Source organism: Montipora foliosa, chromosome 2 (assembly GCF_036669935.1).
Source record: "Montipora foliosa isolate CH-2021 chromosome 2, ASM3666993v2, whole genome shotgun sequence".
Classification (NCBI taxonomy): domain Eukaryota; kingdom Metazoa; phylum Cnidaria; class Anthozoa; order Scleractinia; family Acroporidae; genus Montipora; species Montipora foliosa.
This window is the reverse complement of record NC_090870.1, coordinates 50349522-50362563: the sequence shown is the minus strand read 5'-3', so window position 1 is coordinate 50362563 and position 13042 is coordinate 50349522. Positions and strand designations below refer to the sequence as shown.

Sequence of the window (13042 nt, the reverse complement as noted above, 5' to 3'; positions counted from 1 at the left end):
GAAACTAAAAAGTTCCTGACCACATATGGTTTCTTGAATAAATAAGCAATTCTGTCAGTTTACTTTTAAAACAACGTGAATTTTAAATTAGAAACTCGTCTTAAACGTTTATAGCACGCAAAAAAAAAATCCGTTTAACTTAGAAAACCACAGTGATAAGCATTGATGGAAATTTAGGATGTTTGTTGACGGCCTTGTCTATTTCTTATAGTTTATTGCAATTTTGTCCATTTCCGTAAGAAAACTAGCGAAAATCCGGCTTGCCCAGAAGTGGTTGCCAAATCGGAAACAGGAAAAACTGTTTCCTTTTTCGCTTCTGACTTGGTCATTAAAATTTCATTATTATCTGCAAAAAACATTCACTCGGTAGTAGAAGTGGAAAAATCACAAATTTACAAATATTTTTCGTTGTGGGATTGATCGATCCAAGCTTATGAAAAGCAAAGCATTCCGCCTAAAAGCTTTACCGTGTTCAGAAAACTTCAATTGTTTCAGTGACCGGCAATATTTGTGTCAAGCCACTGTCTGTCTGGTAAATTAGATTATATTTGCCAGAAATCAGAATGGATTTTATGAAAAATCATAAGCGCTACTCCTGTGAGACGTGTCAGTCACTGATATATTATATTCAATCTTACGTACATTCAGCTTATATTTATTTTCAACACAGATGCAGGTGGAATCCATGTTTTCAGTTCCTACAGCTGAAACGTATCCCGACATAGCACACTGATCCAATGGATATAATTAAGACTATATAATTTATTAATTAACAGGAAAGCTGGAATTTTTTCCAGTTGGATTTTACTTTATTGGCGAAAAACGTCCCTTGCATATTTGACGATAGTAACAGGGTATCTTGTTTTGGCTGTGTCATCGCAAAGCCAAAGGAAATAATTTTCTGTCAGTTTTTTTAAAGGGGGAAAAAATATACACTCATCTCATTGAAATTTTTGATGGTTTCTTGATCAAGTGTATCAAATCTTGATTGTTTTTATCAGCTTTCGAGAAAAGTGTGTTTACTTTTAATTACAAAGGAATTAAAAACACAAAAGTAACTAAAAATCCTACATTTTCACCAATTTCAACCAGTTTTTTGTCAATCTTGCGGTGTGGCATTTCAGCTCTCATGAAGATTTTCATGCACGCCAGGGAATCCATTTTAACTGTTGTCTTCCTCAAGAACTGGCACGTGCCGCCACACGCGCGCAATCTAAGAACGCAAAAGAAGGCTTAAATCTCTGCCTAAACACCTTGCAAATCGCAACAAACTGAAAATATTCATGTCTTTGGGATTTTAGAGTTTATATCAATGTCGAAACCACAAGAAGGAATGTATTAATCTCGTTAATTATCTTTGCAATTGTGAGTGATCGAGAGGTGCCACAGAATCTGGGCATGTGGAGCTTTTTACGAAATTAAAAATGTTTCACAGACAATAACTTGTGTCAATAGAGCTTGCAACAATGGGTTTTGTACACATCTTGAAATTCGTTGTGATTTTTCCTATCGGCGAAGAAACGCCTTTCACCTAGTCGACGCCACCAGTAGCAGATAGGGCTCGCAGTTGGCCTGAATGATATGTTTATAATTTGTACAAAAACAAATCTTATAACGTACGAGCAGTAGAGATGTTTTCTTTCACGTTATCTATTAAAAAAAGCCCAAGATGGGGAAGGTTCACGTTATTTTCGAACCCAATTCTCAGAACATCAACGTAACACATGGTGTAATTCTCACAACTTAGCCACGGTGAAACGGCTTTTATTAAAAAAGTAAGAGATATTGCCCAAAGAACACGAACTGGTAGAAGGTTTTTACATCTCATTCATCGAGATAAGAACATTTTAAGTATCTTTGTATAAGACAACCTTCTTCAATGAACTCCATTTATTTAGGGTTCTTTGACCAAGAACTCACAATAATTCTCTGTTTAAGAGACCCTAAACTTCCAAGAGCAGACCCATTATTTCGCTACAAACGCGCAAAAAGCATTGTCTCTTCATTTGAATCTGAATAGAGATAGTTCTGGTTATCGGAAACAACACTGACATATGTATTATAAGACACGTGCCATGTTATTTTGTTTCGAATCGCAAGTCAAGTACTGGCTTACGACTAAAAAAACAATTTTCCTTATTTTAAATGCCATTTGTTCTAAAGACAAATCGGAACAAGCCGCTCTTTCGTAGATTCCTCTCAAGTTTCAGAGCAAGCTGAGGAAACTGGACTGAGTGCAATTCATAAGAGAGACTCGATTCACCTGTTTCGGCCAAACTAGACCATATGGAGATTTCTATGCAATATTTAAATAAAGAGGATATTTCAGGAGGGGTTCCAGCTTACAACACACAGCTGCAACAAAAGCGAGATATTTTGTTGGAGGTGCGAGGAACCATTCACCGCTAAGACCCAAGCTAGACGGGCAACAACCCGGTTGACTAGCTTTTGAAGAATCAGTTTGGTTAAGAACGCGAACTAGCTCAAAGACTTTGAAGCACATGTTTCAAGATCATTTCCAGGTAATAGAAGAGTGATGCGTTTTTTCATTTTACCTTTCAAAATTTTTCTGCCTGCTGAATATCGCTCAAAAACTTAAATTTAACGCTAAAAGAATGTGCTAGAATTTGAAATGCCAAGAAAAACTGTTGCGTTTAGGAGATTTTTGCAGATTTGCCTCAAAGTTGTCTGTTTGATTATTCTGATATGATTGAAACATATATAGATGGACTAACGCGCTGGTATGGCTTTTCATTTAATGCACAATCTGTTTTAATTCAAAAAATCAAACCGACTGTTTTGCAATTGATGTTGCGAGTTTGTTTTAATATATCAACCGGTCGTCCGAACCCGAAGTGTTAATCAATAGGATCTCTTGCGACGTTGCAACTGGAAACCTGGAAATAGAAAATCTCAACTTGAGGAGGATGTTAGCCATGTAGCTTTCTCAGACCTCAGTTACGTATCTCTAATTTGAAATTACTTGACGAAAAGTCGGGTTATGTAAATGGGAAATTGGTACAATGATTATTCCCCCGGCACATGTCTAATTTTTAATTTCAAAGTATAAGAGCTTCAACGAAACATGTACCAGAAATGCGTAATTGGCAGTACTTGGTTGCAGAAATTTCTCGCAAACTTCACTTAAACAGAGATTTATAGTAACTACTTAATTACCAGGCCGGTTTTTCTCTTGGTGATATATTCCGGATAAGGATCTTTTGAAAACAAAATCAATCTTAAACGCACGATGCACGAATAAAATCTAGTTTTCCCTAGCTTGCTTTAAATTCAATCGTCTCATTCTTTGACTCTCGTGTAATTTCATTCGTCGAAGAAAAGTCGAAAATAAATGTAGGATTTCGACGTCCATGGGCTCTTGTTGCAAAAGATTAGCAGTGCTAATACATGCGTTCTTTGGTTAAATGCATTAATCTACAGTATTGTTTTTTTTTTCTTGGATAACAGCCGTTTTGTTTTCGTAATTTTTCATTTCTAATCTATAGAAGCCTTTAACGTTATACAGTCCTTGCATGGCGTTGAACATATGCAATACCTAACTGTAACATATGTGCATTATGCATGAAAAACTCGCTAAGATATTTAATCCCTAAGGCGACCGGGAAATCCGAAAATTTAGCGTCACTGTCCTAACAAATTCTTCTTCTTCTTCAAAGCACACATTGTACTGGTATCATTTAGGAACTTTGTGTTCAATGTTTAAGGTCTTCATCTATAATTGTTCTCCTGTTTTCTTCAAAATAAATAACAGAGAGAAAGAATTTTTTTCTCGCATTTGCGAGGGTGGAGAAAAGCACGAAGAGTGATAAGTGTATAATTTATGATTTTGAAAACTCAGATTAAATGCTTAATGTTTTTAAAAGCAAAAACCCCCCTTTGACAAGCCAATAAGCCGAAAATGATTATGTTTTAGTCTTCATTTAAGTTTTACATTTTTTCAATGTCATCCGATGTCAGCCTGTTTTATTTATTATAGTGCTGTATCTTTTTGGCTTATTTGCGGACCAGTAGGTGGTATACGGGCATCACAAAGATAATTTTATATCTACTTTTTTACTGAACATAATAATTGCATGGCGAATAGACTATTCGATACATGATGCTTTTTACTTTTAATATTATCAGTTTCCCGCAGAGTTTTTTTTTTCGTAATTACTATAACATAAGTAAGTTATTTGAAACAAGTTCAAAATTGACACTCATCTAGGGAATAATTCGTCGTATTCTAGCCTTATTTCGAAAATCAAAAGTGCGGAAATTTGTTTGAATTCTTGAATTAATGGATTGAACACAATTCACGATTTAAAATTTCGTAACACACTGATTTCTTTTCAATAGAAATTAGTTTTAAGGCGAGTTCTCCAGCACCTGAACCCCTGGATAACAGGTGAATTGTAATTGATTTAAAAAACTTGTCAATTATACCAAAAGATAAACAGTTAGCTTCGATTTTGCACATGTCAAATTTCCTTTAAATTATTTTGTTCTTTTAAGCTCCATTGTGTTGGATGGGCTTTCAAGGCTGATACTATACCGAAAAGCTTTTCTGAGCTCTTTTGTGGCAACCGAGTGAAGAAAACACGATCGAATATTGGAAGCACAATAGATCAAGAAATATTGAGCGAGCATAAGGCGAAAAGAAGGCTCCCAACCTGTTTTCGCTGCTTTTACCAGAGTGCTTTGCCCAGTCGCTCACAGAACATATTTTCTCTACTCGTAAAAGTAAAGTTGAGTGGAAACGGAAATATAGGTTTCAATTAGTATCGAAAGTAGATCCAGTCTGGTGCTCACTTTGAAACGCCAATCACTGGCTCACGATGAATCCTGATTGGTCGTTATTCATCTTCCAGATTGCTTTGCTTGATAGAAGTAAGTCGTTTTTCACTTTACTTATCTTCCTGGGCGCAGTGCACGAATCTTGTCCTCAAATTTAACAATCTGATGGATTCTTTCGCAGCATGAGGCAGGGGAGCGGACCTCAGAGATATTTAAGAAATTCCACACCTGTGTTATTCACAAATGCTTAAGCATCGCCCCAATAGTGATATTCAGGCCGAATTGCTCCAGTTCGTCTACATCGTTTCACAGATCCCTCATCACAGACGAAAAGTAGGTGAAAGGAAAATCCTTGGTTTAAATATTTTCGACATTTCCTGTGACTGACGGATTTACGAAGGCTTCATCCAAAGTTCGAAATCCTCTGAATACATAAGTAGACTTATTCACACACTTTAATGTAATTATTGATGAAGATTATGTCATGTTTTCTAGTGAAAAATGACTGAACCGCCCAGGAGGAAAAAAAGAGTGGTTTTGCTCGGAGAGCTTTTAAACGCTTCCGCCTTCTTAATTACAGTTTTTAGCTCAGCTACTGAGTCGAAGAAGAATTCAGAGCAAAATCTAAAGAACAAGAATTAATGCTTAAAGCAACACAACTCTGAACTGTACAGGATTATAACAGTGAACAGAGTTTTTGCTTATATTGCATTCGAACTAAATGAATCACAAACCCCTGTGTCCATTGATAATTGTTATTCCGCGGCAAAAACCCGAGCAATCATCCTCCGAAACCCATGCAGGGATCAATTCTCGCACGAAGACTTAATTCTTCTAATGATTTTCAAAAAATATAATCATTTTAGTCCACTCATATCACAGCATGGGGTGGCTATTTTAGTTTCGTAAATTTTACGTAGCAAACGTAAGCAAAATTTTAACTGAAAACTAATTGTGTTCGGTCAAAACAGAAGTACCGTAGTTCGACTTGGTCGGCTTCGGTTGGACGTCAGTAAAGAACCAAAAATTTTTTTGGTGGGCTAGTAAGCCTTATGAAAACATCAGGGGAGTTGTAAAGTTTACGAAAACTTTAATTGTAGAGTTTAATTCAATTTTTGGAGCCGTAGATTTTGGCTATCGCAATGTGGACAAAAACTTGCATCGTCCAAGTAGGCTTAACGTATGTGGCCTTATGTAAGGATATATATTTAAATTTCTGACCTCACATTCTAATGAATCAACGCACGCATGTTTATCCAAAGCTCGGTGGATTGTATAGGATTTGTAAAAGGTGTTTATTTCTCTTATTGATTTCTAGGAAATGCCATCGGCAGGCCATCTAACCCTAGATGAAAAGCCATCTTTTTGTGCCGGCTGCGGTGCGCGGATCGTTGATCGTTTCTATCTCATGGCTGTTGATCGAGAGTGGCATGCAGAGTGCTTGAAATGCAGCGAATGCAGTTTACGACTTGACAATGAGCTGACTTGCTTTACTAAGGATGGAGAGATATTGTGTCGGGAAGACTACTACAAGTAAGGAAACTTCAAATGTCTTCCCCGTCTTCCTTGTTCCCTTTTCACTATCGGTATTCTGTAATAAAGAATTTGAATCGTTACAAATTGTCTTCTCACATTAGACGGTTGGATTGAGTTAATCTGGCAGCAACTTTATTTAACCAGTTGCGAAAAAAAAGACCAGTGATAGTTTAGTTCAATGCATGTAGAGCAGTGCAGTGCAGTGCAGTGCAGCGCATTGCATGATCATCGGTTGGAGTCTCTTTCAATGCTGGATTTTGTCAGTTTTCTTCGCAATTGCCTATTAAAATTAAGTTGCTGATTAAACGGCACTAATCTCCACCTCTGATGTATTTCAATTTCCGCAGTTCCAATACTCGAACATTTCTATATCATCCATTGAATTGATGTGTCGCTCTATCCAAGATACATTTTTTCGGCAATAGAATTTACCTGCCCTCGTTCGCGCTTCTATGAAACAAGTACATCAATCTCGCAATTATAAGGCGCGCCGATTTAAGTTGATAGCTGTGAATCCCTCATTATTCAAGAGGACAATGCTGTGGTAATCCTGCCAAAAAGACTGAAGAAAAACTTTCCATTTGTAATGTTACTATTTTTTTCTTTTATTTTGTGTCATCCTAGCTACGCTAAAAAAAATCAGTCGGACGGTTGGGGAAATGCCGAATGCTTTAGTTGCCATCCGTTTTAAACATTCGGTAACAAACAGAAATGTTTTTCGTAGCGTTTCAAAATACACACACACATGGCGTCAAATATATAACAGAGATTAAAAAAACATGATTTTGGCCGCAAATACTAGGACTTTGCCGCAAGGTGGCTCTGTGGTTCGGCTTATTTAAAAAAGAATTTCGATTTCGGCCGGTAGAAACGATAGTCATTTCTTTCTCCCGTACTCTCTGATCATCTCTCAGGAGCTCAGGGGCACCCAACGCCAATTGTCGGTATCTGTTCGGAAGACGATTTGAGATCTAGAATTTTCGGAACATTTGTTGTAAAATCCCTTGCTTACCTGCCTGTCCTAGGATTTTCGAACATCTAAAACATGGCATAATTGCCCATTTTTAACGGATTTTTACCCCAAAAAGGTCACCTAGAATTTTCGGGAGCCTTTTCCCTGGCTGAAATTTTCGAAAAGGTAAGTTTTGATCCCTATAATTTTCGGATCACTTGACTTTCAGCTAGGGAATCCGAACACATGAAAAAATTTTAGCGGATAAAAATATGGCTATATCTGTCGTTTAAATACTAAAATACGTTTAACAAGGCTATGTTTAAGTGGTTTTGAACTATATTCTCGTTGGGTGCCCCTGATCTCTGGAAGCATAACAAAGTGCTTATACCCTCCAGCATTGGTGACGTGGGTAGTGTTTTCGTTTTAATTCGACAAAACATAAGTTCGTAATCTCTGTTTCGACAAATTATTGACGTGCGCGAAGTAATATGATAGTATCAGGTTTTAAGCAATCTCTCATTGTTTGTCAGCCCACATTGGTTGTAATCACTGTGATAGATATCTATTTCAAAGATTTTATGTATTTGATCTCGGCGCCTTGGATCTTACAATAAAGTACGAATATTTAATCATTATTGACCGACCGAAGTGGATATAACTATCCCGGCCACCAATTGCACTGATACTTGGGGAGATGAATGTTCCTCTGCATATTCTGAAAAATCAAAATAAATAAATAAATAATAATGATAATGAATAAACGATCATTTACGAAAGAAATCAAGATCACGACAGTCAATTTATTCAGTTCTCGTCAGCCTCTTGTAGTTGAGCAACTTCTATTTCAGAGTGCGGTGCATACTGACCCTTTTAGCCTGCGAACGCAAACGTTTTTCGGTTGTCGCTTGTCTCCACCCGAAAAATATTAGTAAGAGAAGAGAAGCGACAACCGGATATGCTTCTGCGTTCGCAGGCTTATAGTCTTTCTGTGAATTAGTCCAGGCGCAACCAAACTGACAAGGACTTGGGAGGCTCTGATTCTGAATCGGCAGCAATGGAAGAGTTTCGGAGGCACGCTCAACTGGAAATCCCAAAATGTAACAGTCCTTTAAATTTACACTTTCATTGCAAGACCTTTTCGATCATAGAGGAATCTGCGTTCGCTGATTTAAAAAACTGGCACGTTTTTCGCCGTTTTCGTGTTTGCTGTGTATCTCCTGGTTCTCCGTTAAGAGGAGCGAACAGTCAGTGTCCTTACTTGAGTGATCGTTTTGTTTTTAGATTCAAGTTCTCTTTATTTTTGTTTTTGTTTTGTTGTTTTTTTGTGTACTCGGGTGTTATAGAAGTCCATAACCCACAAGCATCGATGTCTTTTATTCTTCCTTTGCCCACCAGTTTCCGGTATTATCCAAATTGAAAACACAGGTCCCGTCAAATAGTGGCCAATCAGAATTAATGGCCCTGAGCCATATCGCCTCTTTGGTCCGCAACCAAGCGGTCACACGACAGATTGATCGTGCTAAATGCAAAATCATGGAACGGGTGAGGAACGCAAAAGATCTGAGAGCGTCGGTAGCGGCCGTCCCAAAAATAGATAACACCCCAAACTCATGGGCTGCATTCCATCGTAGATAGAGACTTATAGGTTAGGAACTTTGAATTTGGACTGTTCTGAATATATAAATTCTGACGAGAGGCTTTTGTCCTGGCACTGCACGTCGTTGTCGTGAGTTGCGTTTAACTGATGAACGCCGGTTTAGCTATTCAATAGAAATATTCTTCGACGGAATAAATTTTTTAAGTGTTTTATTGCGTTCTGAGATTTTAGCCAGTTTATCGGAAAGTCTTAACACTGATTTAACCAAAAATCTATTTTGTCAGACGCTTCTCGGTAAAGAAATGCGCAGGCTGCAATCAGGGAATCTCAAGCAAGGAATTGGTAATGAGAGCCCGCGAGCACGTTTACCACATCACTTGTTTCGCCTGTGATCGTTGCAAGCGGATGTTAGCCACTGGGGAATACTTTGGTATGCGTGGAATGCAAATTTACTGCAAAGCTGATTACGAGGTGCTATTAAGAGAGGAAGCTCAGACGTTGAAAACATCTCTCGGTTCATCCACGAAAGGAAGACCAAGAAAACGAAAAATTTCATTGCCTCTAGAAGGTGTATCTAGTCTATCAGGTATGGTTTTTAAAAGACTACTGGCCTTTTGATGCACGTTTGCTGAGGACCGCAAACTGGGTTCTTAAAGTTTAGCATTAGACGTAATCGACGGATACAGTGAATAGTTCGCATACCGGTGTCGCCATAATGATCTTGCTTGCAACACTGCAATGCCGGTGTTACGCATGAGTAAAACATTTTCATTTTTAATGTTTTTTTTATTGATTTACGAATGGAAAATAATAATCTCTTACTAACTGAGTGCGAGGCCCGTACTGGGGAATATTTGCCCGAGGATGTGGCAGTACGGACCGAGCGCAGTGAGGTCCTACGAAAACAAACGAGGACCAATGTTCCCCGGTACGGTCCCGAGCAAGTGAGGTTAATAAGTTGTTTATTATATCGCATCGTCCTTTGAGTGATGGGACACTTCTCCGCTTGAATGTTTGTGATCTTTGTCTTCCGTCAGTGAACTTTGAACGGCAACCTTTTACTTTTTTTATTTTATTAACTTTGCCAGTCAAGCTGGCAGAGCGCCACAACAGCTTGCGCCAATTACTGTGGCCCTTTTTTACCCTCCCAACCATGATACACAACAGAAGACAGACCACAACACCGGGAATTACGTGCCCTACTCTTAGCGACAAGTGTGTGGGTTCTTTTACGTCCCACAGGATTATTAACAATGAAGGGTTGTGAGACGGGACCTCCGGCTTATCGTCCTTATCCGAGAAGACTTGAAAGTCTAACCATTTGCAGATGTAATTACAAAGGCAGCACTTTCTCCTCAGTTATTTAAAGACCCTGAAGTGTTGGTCCGGCCGGAGTTGAACTCGCGACCTCCCGCGTGACAGTCCGGTGCTCAACCAACTGAGCCACCGGTGCACGGTGTACACGTAAAACTATTTTCTGCTTGCTATAATTGTACTGTTGTGATGAAAAAAGTAAATTCCACCTTTTAAAAACTTTTCGCTCAACTTGAATTTCCCGTGTGAGAGAAAAAATACCGAAACGGACCACTTCCATGGTAATGGTCCGTACTGCTCCGTACTGCTGTAATTCAGCAGGAGCAAGGATGGCACAGTCGGTTGGTGCGCGGCCTTGGTGCAAGAGGTCCTGAGTTCGATTCCCGGATCTCGCATCCTTGTTTCGACTCCTTTCCTTTCCGTGTAGCTAAGTAGCTTTAAATACCCGTAAAACGGAGCACTGATGGAGAGGGGGGAGTAAAATGAGCGCACCGTCGACCTCAGGTTTGTCAGTTGAATTACTGTTACGAGTTATCGACGTTAAATAAGGTCTACTTTACTTTACTTTACTGCAAAATCCTTACCGAAAACCAACCAATAAGAGGGCTTCATTCTCTATTTTCGAATTCCCCATAATACACTTTGTTTGCCCCCCAAATTTTGCATAAACCATTGTTTTCAAATGCTCTTGGGAATATGCAGTGTCACCAAGAGCATTTGAAAACAATAGTTTATGCAAAATTTGGGGGGCAAACAAAGTGTATTATGGGGAATTCGAAAATAGAGAATTTAGCCTGAGAATTGCTTGCCATGTAATAAAGATTAGTAACATTGTTTGGTAAGACAAGATACATTCCATGCCTCTGGGTTACTCCAGGCATTGCATTGTCAGAGGAAAACACCTTACTAGTACAGGGCGCCAACCCCCGAAATAAGACGAATGCGGGGCTCCGAGCGCCTTTTTGCACCTTTTGCTCAGCGCCTCTCACTCTCATTTTAAATTTCTTTTAGATCTTGCGATGGCTCCTCCGAAACTAAGCCCTGCACCCAGAGCTAACTCCAAAAATGAGAAGGAATTGGAGGTTTTGAGCGCTTTTTGCAGTTGTCGCTGAGAGCCCCTAATTTGACTTTCTTTTCTTTAAACGTGTTCTGTTAATTGTAGAAACAGGTTCGCCGAAATTCTTTTATTCGTCCCTCCTCTTGCTCTCCTCCTTTCTCTTGTTCTTCTGGTTGAGCAGGGAGGTCGGGTTGCCGCGAATTTCTCATTCTCCATACTACCATCGTCCTCGATCTTTAATTAGGGAGCTTAAGCACGCGCGTTTTTAAGACGCGGATGCTAACCGGAAGAGAACATTTCAAGTGCTAGGACGATGGTGTCTGCCTGATTTTTATAATAATCATCTCTAATGGAGAAAAGGTATTTAGCAATATAAATGTGGTCGAATGAAGACAAGTTAAAAGGGAAAACGGCTCACTTCCGGTTGCCGTCCGTGTCTCAAAAACGCGCGTGCTAAGCGCCCTATTATACACATGACCAACAGGAAAACACCGGTTCCTGTCTTTTCACCGAAGTTCTGTTCTGCGGGCAGCTATACCTGCAGGACTGCAGAGAGCAGGGATGATGTCTTCGTGCTAGGAGCATGCACTTGTTTTCCACTTTCACTAAAACTGAGCAGTGTGAATGTCGACATGACAAACCAGTAAGTTCCCAGAGTGTGAGAGAGAGAGAACCCCCCCCCCCCCCCCTTCCTTTGAAAAATCCTAGCTACGCCCCTGGTTGTTATTGTTTTTCTCCTTCTTCTCCTTCTTCTTCTTCTTCTTCTTCTTCTTCTTCTTCTTCTTCTTCTTCTATAACATTTCCCAAATTTCAATTTTGTTTCCTTTTTTGAGTTGAGTGTTGTATTTCGTCAGCAAAATTTCGGCATTCGATTGTGTTCCACAAAGTGATCTTTTAGTCGCTTTTTGGCTTCTTTCTTTTTAACTAGCGATGTTTTTGAGCGCATTTTGTTTTTCAAAGGTGTTCCTTCTCTTGGTTCTGGAACGGTCCCCTCTTGAAAAGCGAGAACAGATTGTTCCTCTTTTTTGTGTTCCTTTTGATGAATTCGGAACGTGCTTTCATACTACTTGGGAACAAAATGGTCCTTCATTGCTAAAAGGGGAACCAATTGTTCCGAGTTCCGAATCCCGAGCGGAACAAATTGGTCCTTAATGGGTGATTTGGGAACTATTGTTCCTAAACATGTGTTCCTTTTGATAAAATGGGAACTTGCTTTTATAAAGATACGGAACAAAATGGTCCTTTATTGTTAAAAAGAGAACCAATTGTTCCGAATTCCTAATCCCAAGCGGAACAAATTGGACCTTAATGGGAGATCTGGGAACTACACCTTTTGCTGTTCATTTACGCAAAAGATACATTCATTTACGTCAACAGTCGAAACTACGTTCATTAGCACTTCCATGAACTTCAATAACGCGAACGAACTTTCAATAACGCTATTTGCATGTGAATTAACATTCAATAGCATCAACGGATGAACCATTGCACCTTTGGACAATCAAAGATAACAAATATCCTTTCAATCTCGCGCAATGGTTAATCATTAACACTAATAGAAAATCAATTGCATAGTGTGACAATCAATGGCGTATTAGAGACATAAAATAATCAATTTGCATGGAGACGCACAATCAATTGCACCTCCATACAATCGTTTATTCGAAATGCGTAAATGAACAGTAAAAGGTGTATAGTTCCAAAAAAAAATGTGTTCCTATCTACAACATGGGAACCAATTGTTTCGAGTTCCGAATTCCGAGCGGAACAGATTGGACCTTAATGG

At 39.0% G+C, this 13042-nt stretch overlaps 1 protein-coding gene across 7 annotated transcripts in view; it reads left to right on the top strand.

Moving 5' to 3' along the window:
- The first annotated feature begins 2227 nt into the window (after positions 1 to 2227).
- LOC137990915 (LIM/homeobox protein Lhx9-like) overlaps positions 2228 to 13042 on the top strand; it is a 25597-nt gene continuing 14782 nt past the window's right edge. For 2 of the 7 annotated variants that reach the window (XM_068836033.1, XM_068836032.1), the window contains exons 1-3: positions 2228 to 2522; positions 6116 to 6330; positions 9170 to 9471. In XM_068836033.1, coding sequence (XP_068692134.1) covers positions 2502 to 2522; positions 6116 to 6330; positions 9170 to 9471 — 538 coding nt within the window. In that variant the 5' untranslated portion in view covers positions 2228 to 2501. Of the gene's footprint in view, positions 2523 to 4688; positions 4891 to 4929; positions 5131 to 5825; positions 5992 to 6115; positions 6331 to 9169; positions 9472 to 13042 lie in introns of those variants that run through there. The other 5 variants (XM_068836031.1, XM_068836028.1, XM_068836030.1 and 2 more) reach the window with 4 other exon arrangements.